Source organism: Mycteria americana, chromosome 8 (assembly GCF_035582795.1).
Source record: "Mycteria americana isolate JAX WOST 10 ecotype Jacksonville Zoo and Gardens chromosome 8, USCA_MyAme_1.0, whole genome shotgun sequence".
Classification (NCBI taxonomy): Eukaryota; Metazoa; Chordata; class Aves; order Ciconiiformes; family Ciconiidae; genus Mycteria; species Mycteria americana.
In genome coordinates this window covers 20417867-20440405 of record NC_134372.1, presented here as the reverse complement: position 1 = coordinate 20440405, position 22539 = coordinate 20417867, and the positions used below count along the sequence as shown (strand labels likewise).

General features: G+C 47.5%; 1 protein-coding gene across 3 annotated transcripts in view; it reads left to right on the top strand.

Annotated features, from left to right (window-relative positions):
- The first annotated feature begins 14080 nt into the window (after positions 1-14080).
- FBXW11 (F-box and WD repeat domain containing 11) overlaps positions 14081-22539 on the top strand; it is a 79024-nt gene continuing 70565 nt past the window's right edge. For 2 of the 3 annotated variants that reach the window (XM_075510043.1, XM_075510045.1), the window contains exon 1: positions 14142-14203. Coding sequence is in view for 1 of the 3 variants with exons in the window: in XM_075510044.1 (XP_075366159.1) it covers positions 14159-14203 (45 nt within the window). In the remaining 2 variants the exon portion in view is untranslated. Of the gene's footprint in view, positions 14204-22539 lie in introns of all 3 variants that reach the window. The other variant, XM_075510044.1, reaches the window with a different exon arrangement.

The following is a 22539-nucleotide window of genomic DNA, read 5'->3' as shown; positions in this document are numbered from 1 at the left end:
GAAGGGATCCGATCTTGATTAGCTGGAATCACGAGAATAAATAAAGTGTCATTTCCAGTATGTCGCGTGGAGCTGCTTCTGTGCAGAGGTTTAAAGCACGCTCTGAGGGTCCCGTCCCTGTGCTGCTCCACCCGCGCCATTTCGTACCTGAACTTGGAAGTGGCGTGCCGCTGGGCATGCACTGCCGCAGCCGGCTGTGAGGAGGCTCGCATGAGGGGTTGTAGCGATGATCAGCTTCTGCTTGCTGTCTGAATGCATTTTTTTCTCATGGTAAAGGGCTTCAGCTCTTCTAAATGCTTCAAATGCATGTGCCTTACACCCTCGGTAATACCTGCTGAATTTTTATTTTATGTATAGTAAGTCCATACCGCTCTTACTGCATTCCCCAGTTCAGTTTTATGTTGGCACCGTGTCCTCAGATATTCTGATAATGCTCTTTTTAAACGGTACTTTTTGTATAGCTGTAATTAAAGACAGAATTTGCCCTTTATAACTTGTTATTTTGGGAGCTGGAGCCCGGCCTGCACTGTTGTTGCTAGCAGGCTACAAATGCCATTGTGCTGGGAAGCTGAGCATAGCCGGCAGTGCTGAAAGGCAGCTCTGGAATTTCACTCAGCTATTTTTAGTTGGTGGTGAAAAACTGCACTTCCAACACTTTTGAATCGTTGTCAGTGCTTAAATAAATCAAAGGGCAAATCCTGACTTCTCGCTAATGAGCGGGATGAGGAGGTGACCTTAAGCTGCTGCGGAGGTCGAGCTGGTGAAAAGGTGAAGTGCGGGTGAGGGGGAAGAGTCCCAGCTCTGCCTGGCTGGTTGCTGCCTTGGTTGGAAAGAGAAGGGGCCGTGAGGGTGGTAGGACATCGCTGCAAAGCCATAGTCACCAGCCTGTCCCACTTTATGCAGGTGGTCCATGGCCATTGCTATGTTGGGGTGGCTCCTGGCTTCTTGCTCTTCTCCCTGTGCCCCTTTTGGGGCCAGTCCCCACCATTTGCCTCTGCGTCCCTGGATCTCCCCCTTAGCTCTGCCATAGCTGTGTAGCTCTATGGCGGTGCTGAGTGTGCAGGTCTGCTCTCTACAGAACCACGGTGATGGCCACCAGAACCATGGACATGGCAGCTCTTTGAAAGCCAGGACCTGGAGGCAGGAGCTCGTAAAGGATGCTGTGTATAAGTCCAAGTGGCTGAATATCAAGCTGTCACGTGTTGGGCTATTCCATTCATCCCCAGCCACCTCCGCAGCTGTAAGGCAAAACCAACTTCTAACCTACAGTTTCTTCTTTTTAATGCTAGGGCAGGAGTTTTCTGAGAAGCTGCTTCACCTCTTTGGCCACCAAGTTTCCACACTGGCAAAAAAACATTCTCTGGCAACAGGATCCTCTCAGCTGAGCTTCCTTGTCTTGGTGTTCCCTGCTGTGTGCTTGGACAGCTGCTGCTTTGCTGCTTTCTTTCCCTGTGCTCTCACTTCAGGACTCGGTTTGAATGGGGAGACCTTTGGCTAGGGTTGGTTGTGATTCCCAGTAGTTTCCAGTTACCCTAGCGCTGCTCTGCACATCGCCCAGGCTCCAACAGCCTCACGGAGGTAAGATGGTACCAAGGGCCATAGCTCCTGGAAGGACACGTGCAGTGACCCTGGCTGTGCACAGGCTGCGCAGCTGCCAGAAAAATCACAGTTGGCTCCAGGACACCCTGAAGTGTCCCCAGGGTAGGAGACCCACGGCTGGCTCTGGTGGTGGGTGTGAGCAGGGCTGACTGCCCACGCTGCTGGGTGCTGCAGAGCTGAGCACCCTGGGCCAGCCTGCAGCAGAGGGCAGCCACAGCTGGTGCGTGCTGCCTGTCTGCTGGCTCCTGCCCTGCTGCTGGGGCTGGCAGCTGCTAAATTGGTGAGCTGGAGGATGCTGCTGGGTAGTAAAGCCCAGCATTACAGTAGAGGGTGCAGCACAGCGGGGAGACTGTGTCGGGAGAAATCAGGGATGGCGATGACTTGCTGCATGATCACTGATCACTGACGGTGATCCTGTTACACTCAGGACGCTGTGGTTCACTCCACTGTACCTGCCGTTGTCGGTGCTGAGGCTCCCCCACACCCCTCAGCCCACCCTGAAGCACTCACCCTGTGCCCTCACTCTGTCCCCATTCCCAAGCCCACCCTGAGGCACAGGACTGAGGGAAGATGTCCCAGCCCATGAAGCCTCAAGCCCTGAGCAGGGCTGATGGTTTCCATCTTGATGGTGGTTTCCATCATGCCGCATTGTTCACACAGGTGCTGATCCCTCTCCTGGCTGCTCCTCTGGGGTTATCTGCCCCTTTTTGGGATTTGCATGGGTTTGGAGTCAGGGTGGTTGCTCTGAGCATCTGAGCCTGGGGCCCTGTGCCGTGCTGGGAAGTAGCTGGGCCCCTGCAGTGCCAAGGGAGGCATGCCCTGTCCCTGGGCGCTGCACTGTGCAGCCCCTGGTAAGTGGGCTGCAGGCAGAGGAGCTTTACCTAGGCTTACAAAATCCCTCTGCTTCTCTCTAGCTGATTTATTGGGAGCTGCTTTCAGCCCAGGTTGCTGTAATTTAGCAGAAAAGCTCCTAAATGCTCCCATGTTGCAGCTTATGCTGCTCCTCGAAACCCCCCAGGAATGCTTGGGACACCTCGGACAGCCACGCTGAACCGCTCTCCAGTTAAACACACCAAAGGATGTTTAACCATCTGATTTGGTAAAAGGAATTGCACTTGCTGCATGTGTAACCTTGTGCCTGCGCCACTTGCCTGAGCACTTCTCCCCACGTGCAGCCCCATAAAAGGTCCATCATGTCTCCTCTCCATCTTTGCTTCTCTAGACTAAGCAAACCAGCTCCTTTGGTCCTTCCCCAGGGATCAGGCTGTGCCATGAGTCTCTCCCCTGGCCACACACCTGCTCGAGCGTTTCTTGCTGCGAGGGGCCGGCGCAGGATCCGGCCAAGGCTGCACAGGGCACAGCCTGCGTCTCGCATGCTTCTTGGCCACAGGTGGTTTTGGGATGGTTTTGGGCTTGCACAGGAAGATACTGACTCAGTGGACTGGTATGTGGGAAGGAGGTGCAGAGTACAGACCTCGGGGTTACCCCCAATGGGGCGATTCTGCATCGTCATGTCTAAATTTACCCAAAATAGCAGAGAAGTTTGTATTAATTAAGGACAGGAGGGGATGGAGGCAAGCAACTTGCCTGAAAGCTAAAAGTGTGCAAAAAAAAAGGTTTTCCTAGTGAGGGAAACAGAAAATATAGAGGAAATAAGTGGCAGAAGAGAAGAGGGAAGGATGGCCAGTCTCATCTCAGTGCTGCTGTAGCTGGATGCCGTCCTTCAGGAGCAGCGGGTGGCTTTGGTCGCAGACATCCCCAGTAGTGGGGGACACCGGTCGTGGTGTCCCCAGCCGCGCTCTCGCTGCTGGTGCCTGGCTGAGATGGAGGTGCCTCCCTCCTGCATCCTCTTGCTTTTTTCCTGCTGATGTGGTGCCTCCGTCCGGGCGCAGGATATTTTGTGGGTATCTGCCTGTCAGCACAGCATATGCCTCCCGCAGCTCCCAGGTTGCTCCTCTGGGCTGAGACCTGGGTGGTGCTCAGAGAAACCGGAGCTGTTCAGATGCCTGGAAACATCTGTGGTTATGTTAGAAAAAAGCATTTTACTAAACAAATGTCTTCCTACAGGTCACAAACTAAACGCTGCCTCCAGGGAGCGGGGGAGCGATGCTCCCTGGTGCTGTTGGAGGCTTCGGTGCCTTCCCAGGACTGTTTGGCCCAAGACAGACCCATGTACACCAGCAACATGTAGCCATCCCCCCCAGCCAGACACGCATCTGGATATCAGCACCTACTGTGAGCTTTCAAATGCTGCTCCCTGAGTTTGGACCCCTGCAAACTGGCTGCCTTGGGTGATCCATGCTCTGCAGCTGTCTCCACCGCCCTCGTCACCCCCTTGCTCTGCAGGAGATTGGCATCCCTGTGCCTTTGGTAGACACTGATGGATTGAAGCCACATGGGTCAGCAAGCAAGATGGGAAAAGTTTACTTAGAGATCATCTCTGTTTAAAGAAAGGGTTTTCATACCTATTTAAATAGCGGTTTGCAAGGTTTGCATAGTGCTTAGCTACACAGAGGTATTTTGGAGCTGTCCATGGGAGCCCACGGTGGGGCAGGCAATGGGGACGGGCAGAGGGACCACTCACGCTCCTGGAGCCAGTTTTCATTAAGAAAAAACCTCCATTTCTACACTGCCCACAAGGACCGCCTAAGGAAGCTCCCACTGACTCAGTGCCTGAGAAACGTGGCAGGTAACCAGCTGAAAGGACAATGTTCATGCTTTGCATACAAGATAAAGCGTGGGGACTTTCCGTGTGAAACACGAGCGTCAGAGGTGTAGCAAGCGGTTGCCGTAAGCTGAAGTTGGCTGCCTTTGCTCAAGTGCTGCTTGGGAGCCAAGAACATATTTCTGGAGGGTGGGGAGGGAAGGGAGGATGCTTTAAACCCGCATCACAGGTGGCAGTGGGCCATTGGGACTGCGTGCTGCCAGTACACCTTGCATACCTCTTGTGCTGAGGTTTCTGCTGCTGTTGCCTCTGTTCTGTCACACATCCAACGTGCCCTCTCTTCCTCGCTGCTCTGCCTTTTGCCACACCAACTTCTAGACTCCACTTAACCTGCTTATTTTATTATGCCAGGATGGATTTTGGTTGCATCCATGGCTGAGTGAATCTTAAACACCTCCCTCCTGTGTCCTCTGTGCATCCCGGGTGTGACCAAGGTCTGCAGTTTTCCCAAGCACATTTAGGGATGGCAAAGACATGCTCTGCAAAGCCAGGGAGGATAGGGGACTGTCCTTCTGTAGACACACCATTGCGTTTCTATCTTGAGACAAGCCTTGCTGTGCTTCAGCCTGGTTTGGTTTAATATCTGGGCCATACTCGTTTGCTAGAGCAGCTCCAGGAAGAGCGTCCCAGGGGTGTACGAAGGGTGCCGAGGGGGAATGTGCTGCATGTGGTCATGGTGTGAGGAGCATTGGGATTTGCCCCCCGGCAGTGGCTCAGAGCCACTCCAGCACATTGGGCAATGCTCCATGTGGGAAGGGCAGATCCCACAGGGCTGCTCTGATGGCTCGTTAGTTTTCCTGTAACATCTTCTTTATCTTGAGTATATCAGAGCTTATTCTCGGGGAATGCAGGGACTGGGTTTGAAAGGCTGATAAACGTGGGAGGTGAGTGGAGATGGTACCAGGGCAAGCTCCTCTGCTGTGAGCGTAGCTGAGAATAATTTAAGTTAAATTATTCTCCTGCCTTTTTACTTGCTGAGGTGGAGATCCTCTCACCCCATGGGCACAGACCCTGGCGTGTGCCACTGATGTGCTACGGTTTGAGAAGTGCCCTTGTGCCACATCACCCACCATCTCATCCCCTGCAGTACAAGCTACCAGGGAAATCAAAGAGCTGCCATAAATATGTAAAAGTACACCTGAAGCTCAGAGAGAACTGCTGTTCCTAAGCCTCCATCTGCAAAAAGCTGCATTTCCTTTGATTTCTGGCCAGAGAGAGCATGTGGGGTCTTCAGGGCTCTGCATTGCTGTAGCTCGGGGGGCTCCCGAGCAGGCTCCTGCAGCCCGGGCTGCGCTGTGTGGGGCAGAAACCCAGTCTGCTGGGTGCCAGCTGGGACAGCACGGTCCAGGGGGAACCGCAGGGCACTAATCCTTCCCAAAGTCTGCACAGTTGTAATACATGGTAAAAAATAACCTGGAAATAAATTCTGATTAAGACCAACAAAAGGGCTGGGCCTTTCCCTTTCACTTGGAAAACTAATCGGTGGTTTAATCCCTCACTGTCCCGGTGCTGGGAATAAAGACCATGCATGTGAATTGTTTTTGCTCTCACGTTCCCAGTAACGGGGTAACTGAGCTACTCATAGTCCCTTACTGTTTTGCTTAGGTAGGTGGATGCGCCTGAAAGGTGCTGCATTGTGAAGCAAGTCTGTTTGTAGCTTTATTGTCATCTCCCAATCGATTATTGGCTTCATGAGGTTGTCTTACAGTTGGCAGGACACCAGCTTCCCAAATGTCACCTCCTCCCATGCAGGATGGAGAGCCAGCACTGCCTGCTTCCACACGCAGGAGCTACTATCCTGCTCTTACAGTCAAAATCTTGTTCTAGGTATGTTGTCTGCTTCCAAGCAGTCTGTTGTCGACTCTTCTGTCTTGCTGATGGGTCTGTAAATTTAATTAAATACTGAGGACTGAGCTCTGCAGCATATTCACCATATACAATCCAATTGTCAAGGGCAACAACCACGTAATTGCACAAACCTAAACCGAAGCTGGGAGCACAGTGAGCCGCTGCTCGCCTGATGATCCAGGAGCTCTGCCATTCCAGAATATGAGAATATAGGAATATGGTTGAGTTCAAGCCAAACCAAAACAAGCTGAGACCAAGAGAAGTCCTTAGAGTTTGTGGTTGGCTGATAGCGACGGCACCACCATATTTAGTGCGCGACACAGCTGCATTGCAACTCGCCTCGGCACTGACACCCCCAGCCTGAGCTGCAGTAAAGAAGGTTTGGTTCTGTTTTCAAATGGTGAAGTGACAGCAAAACAGAGGTGATGTGCCAGGCGAGGGATGGAGAAACATTTTTGTCCCACCTGAAAATACAGGTGAGCGCCCTGGGAAGGCTGCAGAGTAAGGCTGCCTCTGAGGTTAAAGCGGGGATCTTGGTGCTGGTTTTTGTTCTCTCCGTCCAGCACAAGGTGAAAATACATTTTAATTTAAGTGTCCAAAACACTCTGCAGGTGTCAAGAGAAAATAAAGCCATTGCTGGAATAACCTGACAGCGTGTATACAGAGAGTATTTGCTAGCGAGTACAGAAACAAATGTACTGCAGATGTCCAAGGCAGGAAATAAACAATTAGGAAGGTGCGTGGGGTTCAGGTTGTTTTTTTCATATTGGGGCACCAGAGCTTCAAAACAACATTTCAGTCACCCCAGGGTATCTGTGAGTGCTGCAGATAAGTCAGGAGAGAAGCTGGGCTGGGAGAAGCTGGAGTGGGGGCCAAGGATCGCCCAGGGGTGTCTGTCTGCCAGGGGGTGTCCCCTCTGAGGCCAGCAGGGTTTCTGGTAGGGAAGGATGCGTGCGGTGGGGCTGGGGGATGCTGAGCTGCTCGTTTCCCTGTGCCAGGCTCACACAAGGGGCTGCAGGTGACTCCAGCCTGGGAGGTGCTGCACAGGGCAGCCCAGTTCCACCCCAAAAGTGCAAGCAATTGTTTGAACAAAGTGAAACAGTGTCAAAAACCTGAGTTAAAGGGGTGCTACGGTACATGATAGTCCCAGGACTGGGCAGCTCTGGTGAACCAGCTGGTTTCAAATACAGTTTATTAAAATTTGGGGTTGTTTTCTTAATAATCCGAAGCTGTCACTCTCTAAACTATACCCAGTTTGCAAATATCCTTCTGAATTGTATGAGCTGACTTTTTTTTTTGTAGTTTTCATGTGACAGGAAATTTTATTCCATATTCAAGACCAGGTCCTGCCATACTGGGAGCAGTTTATATTACTGGCTTCACCTGCCCGTGTATGAAAAGAGCAACTATGTGCTGTTTTCTTACACCTGAGAAATGGTTTCTGGTTTTTTTTGGGAGACCTGAGGAGTGGTGCGACTTGTCTGACCTGGATGAGCAGTGGTCTGTGAGCAGAAGGCAAGAGGGTCTGTGGAGGAGTGTGAAGGAAAGTGGTGATCCTGCGGGGTGCAGAGGGTCAGACGTTAAACCACGCTTTGGAATGGTATCTTCTGGCTCTCTAATCTTTAGACCACAAAATCATGTCCTGCTTTATCATGTAGGTCATGTCAACTGAAGCAGCGCAACCCAAGTGCTGTGCAAAAGCAGCACGCTTGTCACTGGAGAAGGTGAGCTGCAGCTGTGAGTCACAAAATCCAGGCACTGCAGCTGGCAGCCCTCTCACTGCCCACACCTGCTTTTCCTCCTCCTGTCTCTATTCCTTATCTCCAAATCTCTATCGAATGAACAAAGCCACAGGAAAGAAAAATTGGGTTGCTGAATCCCATGCTTGGGAGCATGGGTCCCGAGCAAACTCTGTGCTCTCTGTGAGTGTTGCCCTATCGCCCCAAAGCAGCAGTGCTGCCTGTGCCAAGAGCCCCGTACCCACATCCTCATGAGCCATGGCTGTGCAAGAAGCAGCCCTGGGCCCCCACGAGACAGTCACGAGGGTTTTGCTGCTCTGCATCCCACGTAGTCCTACGGAAGGCGGCACCTCCTCCTTCACCCAAGGATGTGGGGGCTTTACATTGTTCTTTTTTTTTCTTATTTACAAATAGTGGTGTTTTGCACTCCCCTTGCTCCTAACCTTGTTATATTAGGTGCCGTAGCAGAGCTGGATAAGGACCGGCTGCTTCTTTCTGGGTGGCAGCAGAGTTAGTGTGTCCGTAATTGGGCAGGGGTAAGAATCCTTCTGAATTTGCTCAGGTTTTTTCCAGATCTTTAAAAAAGTCATCAAACCTGGTGTCACCCCATTTTGGCTACAAAATATTTCTTTGAAGGAAGAATAAACGTTTTCATACTTCAAGTGCAGTCATCCCTGCCCTAAGAAGAATGTTTATTTATATCTTACTCCTACCAGCTGTAAGTTCAATAATTATTCTTCCAGCAGGAGCATTTGAAATGTATCTGCCCTTGCTTTTCTTGCACTGTAACTTGTTACTGGCCATTGAGTAACCTCTGATCCCTATCCAAACAGCCAAATAAATGATCATAAGATCCTAAGATAAGGGTTTTAGTGAGTAGACTATGTTAGGCTGGGGATTTTGGGATGGCATCTGAAGTTTGGGAAATGGATACCCATGGAGCTGCCAGAAGATTTGAGCAGCTAGCTCCCACTGGCTCCATAGCAAATCCCAGAGATTGTGATGTTTTGCCACTGCTGTCTCTTATTTTTCTTTTTTTTTTTTTTCACCTGTCTGTAGCCTTGCTGGATCCTTGGTGGGACTGGGGAGCCCTGGAATAAGGGACAAGATGACAGGATGACTGCCTGGGCTATTTGACGCCTAAAAAAATTGCAGAAAATGGAAACAGGCTTAGAAATAAATCACTTCATTATACAGAAAAGATTTGGGGAGAAAAAAATTGAATCATGTTCTACCTGGGAAATATTTCTATACTGTGTCAGTCCTAATATCCTCCCCCAGGTGCTTTGGGTGCTGGGCCATGGCAATGTAAGCTGCAGACAGACCTGCCCATGTGGGAGGAGAGGTTGGAGGAGATTAGTGAGCAAATCCTTCTGTGGGGCTGCGTAGGCTCCAGAGCTAGCGGCTCAGCTACCTGCTGGGCTCCCCCATGCTGCCCACCTGGTCCCAATGCAGTTTGCCCTCTCCGTGTGTCTCTGCTGGAAAATATCTGTTGGAAGAGGAATTCAGTACATCACGCAATGCATGTATGGAAAATGTGGACTTAAAATGATTGCTGAGTTTCGGTAGAGGTCCCAGCCCAATGGTGATGGTTTTGGGTTGGAGCTGACCCGGCACATCCCTGGCTCTTCGGGGCAGCCTCTCACCCCCTTGCAGAGCAGACATGGTGACTTGGATGCCCACAGCTTTCAGGGAAGTGCTGGTCTTGGGACTCGTGATACAAGCTTTCCAGGGTTTTTTTTAAACACACAATTACTTTTGCTTCAGTTTGGTCAGGACGACATCAGCCTCAATTACTTCTTGCCCTGTTGCACAATGTGGAGGTATCTCCAGTTCCACTTCCCCCTCGTCCTCATCCTCACAGGAAAATTGGCAGAGTGATTCCTCTTAGGCTGAAACTGCCCCACCACCCTGGTGTGCTTCCAGCTGACTAAGGTCATCATTAGAGCTGAATGACCAGCTTTGTCCCTGCTTTGCTGCTGTGCAGATGTGACACATCTGTCAGCAAATGGCCATAGACACACACGGAGGAATTATTGATACAGTGTTGTGTTAATCCAAATTCAGAGCACACGCCCAGAGATGTGCTCCTCAAATTATTGCAGTCGTGCGGTTCATGTAGTCATGGGAATACAGTGCTTGGCTTCATCAGAATCCAATGTTTATGTATCTCAGAATAAATTTATCAAAAACTTGATTTTTCATCCATCTTATTAGACTTTGCCTTGGACACGTCGCTGAGTCCTCACAAGTTCTTAAGTCACGAGTTGCTCAGAAACAATTTTACTTTAATTTACAGATATAAGGATGGATATCCCCTGCTCTTGCTTTTCTTGGTGTTCTGCACTAAAGCCAAAAATTAGATTTTTTATAATGCTTTCCTTAATTATTTTCAATATTCTTCGCTTTCTTTCCTATCACAGAAGTTGTTTTTTCTATGCGATTAAAAGCAGATTACAAGAACTCAAGTTCCATCTGATAGCTGATGCCACAGTTGCAAAGACCCACGCCTGCTTCTGTAACGTCTGTCGTTGCGATGCATTAACCATTCAGACTGCCAGAATGAGACCACAGATTTACACTTTATTCAAATAATTGGAGGAATTTTTGCCTATTTTTCTCTTTTTTTCTCTTTTACTTTTTTTTTCTCTTTTTCTTTGTTCTGGGCACTCCTTTCCATAGTCCAAAAACTCACCTGACTGTACAGCTGTACTTTGGGAAGCACCACGTAAAACAGTATTGTGCTGGTCAGCAAATCTCTTCCCTGTGTATATTTAGACTGAGACATGCTGATTTTTACTTTGGTGTCACAAACAAATATCTGCTGCCTTGTTTGATCTCCAGAGCGAACGTCTGATTAGAGGGAGAGCAAAAGCAAGCTGGATTTTGTCCCACCTTGTTCTTGGTGACACCTTTGTGAGCTCGCCAAGGTCAGTGGCGTTACACAACGTGAAGGACAGGGTATAATTTGACCTGCGAGTCCTTCGTTATAGGTCGTGATGTGAAGGTGGAAAGAATTCAGCTCATCTGTCAGCCCAGGTGCCCAGGTTTGACAGGAAAAGCCCTCAGATGTTTTTTCACATGGAAATGGAGCGTGTCTGGGTAAGGGTCAGCGGGCGCTTGCACAGCCCAAGCTGACATTAGCACCGGTGTGCAAGTTCGGGCTTTGTAGTCCCAGTTAGAGGGACTTTGGGGCAATGGCATGTTTGGCATTTGCTTTGTCCAGAAGAATGTAAATGGGGCAGCTTTTGGGGCACATCAAAATTTCACCCCCAGACTCTGAGCAGCAGCAGTTATTTGATGGGGAGAGAGACCTGCTGCTCTTGGTTTACGTTTTTAAATGCTATGAAAAGAGTATACTTATACTTACCTCATGGTAAGTATTCTTTTAAGCATTTTTGAATGAATAAAATACATTTCTGCTGCCATAAATGTCCTGTAAAGCAGGTGTGTTGTCAATAAGAAAGGACTTTGCACCACTTCCATTTGTTCATACTCCATTTCTTAACCATTTGGCAGAGATTTAAACAGGTAATGGAAAAAAATGCTTAGCATGAAGCTACCAAGTCCATTTTCATTTCCAAGCACAGAGTCACTAGTGCTGTGCTGTTACACCAGACTGCTGCTTATGACATTTTTGCTTCCAATCTCCAATGCCTATAAATGTATTTGGTCCCTGCTGTGTCATCAGATCGCAGCCTGCATGCCCTTGGTCACCCAAAGCACCTGAGCTTTCTGTGTCGCCAATCCTGTAATCCCACTTGATGCTCACTCCAGCTGGCTCCCGGCAGCCGAAGCCTGTGGATGCTCGGTGCCTCTCTGCAGTGGTGGTAGTGGAGGATGGCAGCAAGCTGCATTCTGGCAGCAGGATACAGACCCTAAAGGTTGAAAAAGCTGCTTGTTGCGAAGGGTTGCGATTAGCTAGGTGGAAATGCCACCACCTTATCCAAGCGTTTCCATGGTCCTCGCAAGTACTGCGCTTCTCCTTTTCAAGCTTTTGTATTCCACCCTGTCTGTCTTTGTCTAACCTAGACTGAAAGTTTCCTCTGGCAAGGAGCATCTGTTTATTTTCCAAATGCTGTGCTTGCTGTCAGTCACCATTCGGTAAATAATCCCATTTCAGTATACCCAATGGGTTGGATCTTCATATGGTATGGGGCTGGCCCGCTGAGTGCTGGAGTAGCAATGCAAGCAGAAATAGGTACTCCCCTTAAAAGCACAGACGCTATTGCCTGACTGAGAGATACCAGCAAGGTAAGTCCTGAGGCACGTGACTGGACAGAATGGGACTTATTAAATAAAACTGTTTCTTTAGTAAAACTGTACAGCATGCTGAATCAGCATGATTCTGCATATCGTAATGCTTTCCTAAGTACAGTTTGCAGGAGCTGGTATTTTTCATGGGTTCTATTTTAATTTCTTAATGCTACTTAAGGAAAAAAACACTAGGAAAAAAATGGCACCAATTAATAGTTTGGTAATTCCAAAAAACATCATACTAACAAGTTTCTGTGTATTCACTGTTTTATGAGGAAAAAGGTAAAAAGAAAATATTGTTGGTGCTTTAGTTGGTTAAACAAATGAAGTCCCATTCTCCAACCTCGGGTCCCTACAGACTGATTTAGAGCACTGTGAAGACTCAAGACCCAGGCGGCAATGCCTCCTCCCCTATTACGCTGTGGGCCGTGCAGGAGCTCAGACAGGGAGGTTTCTTATTTCCCAAGGTACCATCACGTGCTTCAACCTCTCCTGGCTTTTTAACAGTCACTTGGGACTCAGCAAGTAATACCCAGCTCTGCTGCCAAGAAGAAACTCAGTCAGAGGTGCTGTAACAGTTTGCAGCAATTAGCTACACAACCAACCAAAGTATCATTCTTTATGAAAATGTTACTCTTCATAAATCCTAGTATGTTACTGAGACATTGACAAAAGTCTGCCCATGTAGTCCCCGACTTGTTCACTCAGTTTGAACTTGTTCTCCTTCCTCCCGAAGTGTTTCTAATTTTTAATCAAGAGAACAGTCCTCAGATGTAGCACAAAGACAGGGGCCAACTTCCCCTCTGGGTAAGTCAAAAGGTTTTTAGATGCTTCCTTGTGTACACTTCATAGTTGATGCAGGGATTCTCCTAGGGACTGGCTGCCGGACCGTTTCGCCCTCCCTCTGTGTCCTCCATTGGTCTAGGTACAAAAGCAGGAAAATGAAATTAAGCCAGCTCCTGGTTCAATACTAGGATACTAGAACTGCAATAAATTCATTTTATCTCGGTCAAACAGTATAAAGTAATCTATTTAGATTTGTTAATTTGTCAAGCAAGTCGGGATAGCAAGAGGCAGGACAGCAGAGCAAGATGAGGTGGTGTGGCAGGAGAGCACGGGGCGAGTGCACGGTGGGGTCTCAAACGTGTTTTCCAGTGCTTATGATTCCGCAGTATCCTGCATCAAACCCCACGCTATTTTCTCTTCCACAAAGGGGCACCATAAGAAACGGAGCAGAATGGCTGTTACGCTCTTTTTGTTCGATTCTGCAGGCCGTGCAAAGGGCCCTCGTCCTCAGGAGCGCAGCGAGAAGAGACCCCGTCGTTCTCGGCCCCTTCTGTTCCCCTGCGGAGCTGCTCTCTCCGCGTTAAGCCCTCTGCTCCTCCCGTCACCCTGGCTGTGGGCCGAGGCACCGCTTTGCTCTGAAGGAGATGGGGCGGCTTTAGTGCCGGTGCCGCTCCCCGGGAGCCACCGCGTTAAGAGTTGTGACGACCCCCACGAAGGACAGCGGGCACGCTTCGGCCCCGCGGCGGCTGTCAGGCGGCTCGCCCCGGGCTCTGCGGGGCCCCTGAGTCACCCCGGGGCTCCTCCGCGGCCCCACGCCGCCACAGGGCCCCGGGGAAGCCCGCAGCCCCGCCAAGGCCTCCCGCGGCCTGGGAGGGAGGCGACGTACCCCCGCGGCTCCCAGCACCCCCCGCGCGGGCCGCGGGGCACGCCGGGAGCCGCCCGCAGCCAATGGCGGCGCGGGGCCGCGGGGCCCGCCGGGAGTTGTGGTCGGTTACGAGAAGCTCCGGGGCAGGTGGTGCCCCTGCTCTTCCGGGTGCCGTGACGTCACGGAGTACGCAGCGTGTGTGCGTCGACGCGTGCGTGTGTGTGTGCGCGCGGTGGGGGGGGCGGGCGAGCGAGCGGCGGCGGCGGCGGCGGCGGGGCCTGGCGGGCGCGGGGAGGCGGCGGGGGCGGGCGGGGCGCCGCGGCGGAGCTGCCCGCCGCTATGGAGCCCGACTCGGTGATCGAGGACAAGACCATCGAGCTGATGGTGAGTGACCCCCGCCTCCCGCGCAGCCCCCCTCCCCCCCGCGCCGCGCCGCCGCCGCCCCCCTCCGTCCCTCCGCCCGCCGGCAGGCCCCGCCGCCGCGCCCGGGCCTGCGGGGGTCCGGCGCCGCCGCCCCGCCGCGAAGGTGACTCCGGCGAGGCCACCCTCGGCCCCGGCCCAGGCCCGCCCTGCCGGCGGCGCCCCCGGCCCGTGCCCCGCTCCGCTCCTCCCGCTGCCCCGCGGGGGGGATGCGCTCCGCTCCCCTCCTCCACCGCGGCTGGCGGTCGGTCCTCCCGGCGCAGGCCGGGGCGCGACGAGCGAGTGCTTTACTTTCATTAGAAATAAATAAATAGAAATAATAAGCCCCCCAGAAGGCAGAGCCCGTCTGGGAGGCGCGGAAAATCGCGCCCGGTGCGCGGGTGATGCGGGCACGCTGCAAAAACCGAAACCGAAATGCCTCGGAGCGCACCGGCGGTGCGGGGCTCGGGCTCCCGCCGCCTCTCCCCGCCTCCCCAGCTGCAGCGTCTTGTTTCCGGCTGGGCCTCCCCGCGCCCCCCGGCCCGCCCCGCCGGAGCCCCCGGGGCTCGCCCCGGCCGCGCTTGCGAGAGGCTGGCGGGCGCGGGGCGGCCCGGGAGGGCGGATTTAAACTTCCAGCGTGAGGATTTGGGGCTCCTCTAGCAGCGGTGTCGCTCGGGTCGGTGCCGTGGGCAGCTCCCGTCTTCCCGGAGCAGCACCGGTGCTGGAGCTCCGGTCCCGCAAACGCGGTATTATCTAACTAGACCTAACTGGTGTATTTGTTATATCCCCTAATTAACGCTTACGCCGCTAAGTTCGGGTTAGTGGAGAGGCGGCCAGGTGGAAGCAGTAGAAAGAGAAGGGTGTTTTTTTTTTAATATAAGCAAATTTTAGATCTCTGTGGCCAAATATTAGGGGGCTCTGGTTTTACTGCCTTCGGGGATGAATAAGTTAGGAGCTGAGACAGAATAATAATCAGTAAATATCTTCTGATTTATTTGTCATAAGTATAATTGGGTTTTGCACACAAAATTTCATGCAATACTGCAGAACTGAGTGGTAAAATGCAAAAATTTGCTTTTTAAGGCACTCTGAAGGTGAGCTGGGTTCAGTGGAGACATTAAATGGGTTTTTTAGACGGTAGAGTTCTTGCTAAACTACCTGATCTGGAAAATATGAACTTTCTTCGAGTGTTGTCTGCTCTCCAGAAGCAGAAATTAAAAAAAAAAAAAAAAGGAAACCCAATAAACCTCTGTGATTCTTTCTGTATTTATTTCTGATCACTGAGGCCAGTAGCTTAAAAGCTGTTCTTAGCCAGCCTCCTTTCCTGATCCCTATCGATTTGGTGATCTTGCACTTAACTGTGGGTGACATCAGAACTGCTTCCACGTTAATGGACTGCAGCATCAAGGATAAAGGCTGGGGGCAGTTGTGCGGGTATCTGTTACAGGACAAGTTGCCTACAGAAAAGATGTCTGCTAAATTTCTGAGGTTTCAAGTGAGTTCTAGTGGCTTTTTTCTTGCCTGGAATGGAGGGTTACTAATACTCCTCAGCCTGGGGTTATGTGAGGTGCTAAAATAGCATTTGAGGCTGGAAGGTACGTTTGCCTCACTCAACTTTCTTGCTTGTCTTTTTGTAAATGCTCTTCCGTTTTAGAAGTCTCTTCTATTTGGGGCCATATTGTTAGCAGGCAGAAGCAAATGTAACTTTTGCTGGTAATTGTTGTACCCTCTATTTACAGTTGGACCTGGGAAATGTGCTAATTGATGCAAATACAGATGAGGTTATTAAGATTTTTATTACATAGTAGGAGGGTTAAGAAACAAATTTTTTCTTCTTTCACAAAAAATTAATAGATATAAAAATTTAATAAGATGAACAATTAATTCTGTAGTTTCCAGTAGAAAATGGTACTCTGTAAAATATAGTTGGTAGTTGAATCTAATTTCAACCTTAGTGAAGGCTTGCATAGAAACCCCTGTGTTTGGGTGTAAATGTTTCACTAAAATCTTTGAAAGTCATTCTTAAATCAAGACATGGCTTGGAGGTTTTGCCTTCTTATGTGTTGTAGAAGAAAAGATTGTCCAGAAGACTTGTTTATTTAAACAAAGCAGAAGCTGTATTGACAGAGTTTTCAGTCAGTGATTTCAGTATTATATGCAAATTCTTGTATGGGTTGTTAATGCTGGTGGCAAACATCCCTAAACCAGGGATCATCTTAGCGTGTCAGACTTAGTGGGATGCTTTTCTTTTTAAGAATGTTACTGTTTACTAAAAGCAGGATGTTTTATGCCTCTCTTTCATACAGGAGATTGGTTTTGGTGCGCTTTGGGTACTCGATCACTTCCCTCCGATGCCAAGGATGAATCTATAGTAAATACAGGAGCAAATGTATGATGCAAAAGTTCTGAGGAGCAAATACAGTATTCTGAGTGGCTGATAAACAATAGATAATGTGTCAACATGTTAATTGTACAGAAGTTTCAGAACATTATGTTCTAGCCCTCAACTGTGCCTTCACTCGATAGATCGTTTGCATTTATTTAAAGAAAAATCAGTCATGGAAATAATACTGTCCTATTTTTAAAGCTGGAATCTAAGAGAAATATTTTAAGGTTTCAGACTGGCAACTTTCATTTGCCGTATGGAGTTTTAGTGAGTGTTCTGAAGTCACTGTATCTTTTGGGACAGCTTAAGGCTTTACATGTCTTGTTCTAGTTTTATAAATCATGTCATCTAGCCATTTTAACGGTGATGAGCAATTGATTTAGTGATGACATTTCATGGCTTTCATTTGCAGATGGTATCTACCTCTACAGGCAAGATACCCATTGCCTGTAGAGGTGATTTCAAGAGGCATGAGGCCTCAAAGCTGAACTTCTGTTGTCTGCGGGAGGTCCAGATTTAGGCTAACAGCGTATCTGACGGGGTTGTTTTTAGTTTAGATACCTCTGTACTTATGCTGTCTCAGTTAAATGCGTTGCATGAGTGGGCAAACTATTAGAAAATGAGTGGTAAGGAAGTAATCCAGAACAGATGGAGGGCTAGCCAAAATGATTGAAAGGGCTCTTTCTTCCCCTGGTTTTGATTTTCTCTGTGAAATTAGATAACTGTAACCTTTTTGCTCTTTTAAAGAATCAAACTTTTTTCTTTCTTAAGGTGAAGTACCATCAACAATGCTTTGTGAAATACGTTTTTTTTACCTACAGATTCTGAGTTGTATATAAAATCAGTATTGTTCAGTTGCATCAAACCAGTTACCTGTGTTTGTCTTCAATATCTGCTAAAAGCGTTGTGTTTTTCATTTTCTCAGAAAGCTTCACTGAACCATACTTTTGTTTTACCGGCAGACTTTCAAAGGAGGGGGTAATTAGCTTCTTAGTTTGTATTAAAGTGGTTGTAAAAGAATACGTAAGTATGGCAAATACATTAGTTATATGGGTTAAAAAGTTACACTTTTATGGGGTGAACTGTGTGCAGCATAAGATGTGGATAGTATTAAAAAAAAAAAAAAAAATCTGTTGCTCCCAGGCTCTTGTACCCATCAGACACCTATTGGACATGGTTACTGAAGCAGGAAGCCAACTGTGTGTAAATTCTCTCATTTACTGAGCTTATTATCATCTGTCTTTCCAACAGTGCATGCTGTTCTCCAAACGCAGATCCTGCTGCTGCAGAGCTGGCAGTTTAAATTCAATATAACACTGCTCTGTGGTAGTAGCATGAAAGGGTTATGGAGAGACCATGCCTAGGAATAAAACCAACAAGCACTTGTTTACATTGAATTATCATTTGTTTCTTAGTTATATACATGGAAAGTATTCTTCCTAATATACTACCTTTATTATCTAGAATACCTCTTTCTGTCTCTTATAAAAGTGTCCAGTGTTTAAGTGCCTCTGTAAATAATAAATGAAGAACTATAATTGAATATCTTGCCAAAAGTCTTTCAGTTTCTCCTGGCAGAACTTTGATGTGAGGTGAAGGTCTTCAAATTCAAAAGGTAATCTCGGAATAAAGTATTTCACATAGGTATGCCTTGCCAGCAGCAACTTCTGTAAATTGTGCCAGCGGTACCTGAAGTTCCTTGGGTTACTGCAACTGGAGATGGCTGTGCCCCCAAACTATTTAAAGCTTTACAGTGCAAAATAAATCTTACCGTTCTGTTTGGAAAGTAAAATACAGCTGCTGTATATATCAGTAGGGTTATAACGTTCTGACTTTTTTCTTCCCTCTCTGTCTCAATACTTTTTTGTTAATTTTTTTCCACATGTTTTTAGAGGAATCCTTCAAAGAGTTTACTTTTGTAGCAATAGACATACAGATGGACTGGGCAATGATCATCTTTGCATCTGAAACAAAGGAGGTACTGTTCTACCTCAGATGTGACTGGTTCTTAATCAAAGTCTGGGAGTAGATGGAGAGCTAGTAAGAAGTTTGTAAACCTGTGTGTAAACTAGTTGTGCTTTCTTCAGTAGGATAACAATCTATTTGCTTTGCAGTTATCTTTTTTTAATCTTCAGTAGCTAAATTAGCAGAGTTGAGCGCTGCGTGTCAGACACTAAAACATACAGTCAGTGGCGTGCTGGACATGGGGAAAAAAGGGAAATGGCTAGAGCAGGTATAGGCTAAAGAGGTGGTGGTTAGGTGGCTGTTAGGAAGGCACAGATAAACCTTTGGGGCAGGGGATGTACAACCTGTGCTGCTGCACAGGCTATCGGAGTGACAGTCACATTTCAGAGTGTGCCTGTAAGAGGAAAAGTGCAAATATAAAGAGAATAGATTGCTGTGACTTTCCCAGTAGTGCAGAAAATGGGAAGGAAGAGCTTAAGAAAATGAATTAGAGCAAGGCAACTGAATTCAGAGCCAGCAGAGTGATGTTGAAATGAGGGAAGTGGACAAAGAAGTGTGGAAAGCTGTATATTTTGGGAAGGGTTAGATGAAACAATAGACTGAGTGGGGAAATGGGGTGGCAAAGGGAAGAAGGAGAATACAAAGATGTGGAAGAGAGGTTACAAAGAAAAAAGTTACCTGAAGTTTGTGATCATTATGGCAGCAGCCATCAGTTTATACAGGTGAAGGAAAACTGTAGATGCTCCATTTGTGGGGAAAATTCTGAAATTAAATTGCTTTTAGTTCTTAATAGAAAAAAGTTACAGTTTCTTGGGGAGACTAAATGCTGGTGTTTCACCAAAGGCTTTGTAAATCTTCCAGATTCAGAGACACTTTTTGCCTCACAATGCAGTTAAATTTTCTAACATTACTAAATTTTTCGACCTCTGCAACAATGCTGAGCAAGTAAGATGCAGCAGAGAAAGTTCCCTTGCTGCCTGAAACACACGTGTAGCTTCCTCTGTGTGTGAGCACTGCTGGGTAGTTTTCAGGGCGATGAATTGCCTGTGAGCTCTAGTTTGGGACCAGGAGGTCCTGAATTGTGTTTGTAAATCCAGTGTCCAGGTGTCACTGTGGAATGAGATCACAACTCTGCAGGCATGTGAGTGCACCAGCTGCCCTCTCTGAAGTGCTATTGGGTTGCTCCTTTAAAAAGTTGTAAAGCACATGTACGCCATTTCTGCATTTCAGACTGTGCTGACTGTATCCCTTCGGCAGAGTTGTTGGACATTGCTAAAAATTTGGGTCACCCATAAGTGTTGCAGCAGCATCTCAGCAAAACAAACTGCCTTGTTACAATTTGTACCCTGAGACACACTTGGGAATGTTCCTTGAAGGATGGATGTACCTTTTCATTTCATGTGTGTTTTCTAAAACACCTTCGCTACTTGTTAAATCAACTTGATGTGTGTCTTTTGATGCGTTAGGTTTTATTGCTGTGGAGTTTAGAGGTCACTGTTGCTTTGGCATTTTCAGTTTCATCTTCCTGTGCTGCTTTGAGTGCTTGTGCAGCAGCATGCGAAGTGAGATTGCTGATGGGTGTAAAATGAAATGGATGTTGCAGCAAACAGGCCAGTGCAAGACGAATAATGTGTGGGAGAGGATAAGAGACCATGGTTATAAGAGGGATGCTCTGTGACAAGTAATTTTTTGGTTGCAAGGGAGAAAATAAATTGAAGGGAAATGAGAATATTTACTGAGTTGTTTAATGCTGATTAATAACAATACTTATGTTCCAGCTTTTTTCTCTGGCAATGTCTTCTTTATACTAATGCCACTATTTATGTTGCTATATAATCTGATTTCTCAGTTTGATTTTCATAGTATTGATAGTACTTCATTATTCACAGAAAATCCGCTTTTTCTGGAAAATCCGTTCCTTCCCCAGTTTATTGGTGTATTTATGACCTCGGTGGTGTGACATCTGACAGCCTACTCCTTTTGTCTGTACTACTGCCACACATTTCCTAGTATGAGTAGTGCACGACCAAGACCAGATAATGCAAAAATAATGCAATGCCATTTGTATTTTAATAACAAAAAAGTGCTGACTTTTTTTTGAAACTTAATTTGCTTTTCATGCAGGCTAAATTTACAATGGGAGTGTTTGAAGGCATGTTGTTTCTTCATTGCTTTGTTAATCCAGGTCCCCTCCGGACTTGCATCCCTGTACTTCTGCCCCAGGAAATTAATGTTTTTATTGGGGATCAAAGAGTAGTTCAGCTTCCCAGGCCTATTTTTTGTACAAATACAGACAGAAATTTGTAAGATGCCAGTAGGTACCTACTTGCTAGGAATAGGGACTGATGTTCTTTCTGGGTAAACTGGTAAAAAAAGCTTTTGGGGTAAACTTTTAGCTATGGCAACGCTACAAGATTTTGTTTTGTTCATTGATTTAGAGGAGAAACACAACTATATATTCAGTGTTACTAGTTGCGGGACTGCGTTCTGAGTTTCGTGCTGTTGAGGAGTTCTTGAATATGGAGTTTTGTTATAAAAGAAGTTGTGACAACTTGTGTTCTTTGCCTTTTTGTGAGGTGTATGTTTGTATGTTAGGATGCCTTACAGGATGATACCATGTTCAAATCTTCTATCCTTTTCAGTCACGCCAATTTAAAGATTTCAGACAATAATACATACAGCTTTTTGAAAATCTATACTCAGAATCTGCTTGCAAAATTTTAGTTACAGTTACACAGCTTGTATTTGATAGAGAATCTTTCAGGCAATTCTATTTGGGCAGCAAAGGACTAGACAGGGAAACTTAATATTCAGGCTGTCTCCATCACACCAGTACTTCTTGAGACAAAAATCAGACCTGTGCTGCAACACTTGCAGATACTTTTAAGGAATGCCTTCATGGTGAAGTGCCTCTTCTTCCAACACAGTGCTGGCTCTGTTGTGACTTAGCAAATCAGTACGTTTATATAATTTTGATAGCTTGCTTCTTACTGAGCTATATTGTATTCCTGAAATTCTGAGTCATATGCCTGGACATCTTATCACTTTACTTGGCAGCCTTAAAAATCCTAGATTGGACACAGTATCAGGCTTACAGTGCTGCTTTGTCCTTGAAATGTCGCCATATAGTCAACTATTGCTTTACCAGTGGTAGACAAGCAGAAAATGGCCCCATGATGAAGATGCTCCTTTCTTTGGTCAGTCAGGGGCATGACTGTCCTCATTGACACAGTTTCTTGGCACAGCTGTTAACAGTGGCAGTTTCTCCCAGCCTTCTCTGAGCTGCTGGTGCTTTGAGACATGGGGCACAGTTGTGGAGGCTGAAGAATGCTTGGTTCAGCTCTCCAGAGGGACTGGAGAGTAGAGGAAAGGGTGAGAGACAGTGGTGGCATATTTTTCTGTGGGTGTTGCAGCATTATGTTCTAGAAGATGTTGCTGTTGCTTCTGGCTGCTGTTAGGGGAAATTTTGTAGGCCATATCTCAAACTTCTTGACGATCTGACTGGAACGCACACAGTCTGGTCTCCCTAGGATACCCTTTCTGTTACACACATAGTATGGGCCTTCTGCAGACTCTATCTCCTCTTAGGTGTTATTGTTAAAGCTGCTTTAAATTAGTCACTTAAACTCTGTGTCCTGCTGAAAGTACTGGCTGAAGGTCTTCTATCATCTTGCTCAGTAAGAGGGGACTTTTTCTTGTCTCAGGAGCAGCATGCCTTGGCTTACTCTCTTCTAGAACTAGAAGAGAGTTATTTTCTGTATCTCTTTGTCTCTGGAAAACAATCTAGTTCTAGATTGTTTTCCAGAGACAAAGCGATACTGAAAATTTACTGAATTCAGTGCTGTCATTCAGATCATAAGTGTCTTGAAGACTCCGTCTTTGTGCTGCAGATACATAAGGCAAGTCAGATCATTTTGAGTCTGGAAACAGGGAAATAATCATTGCAATAAAATGCTTTAGAGCATGTATA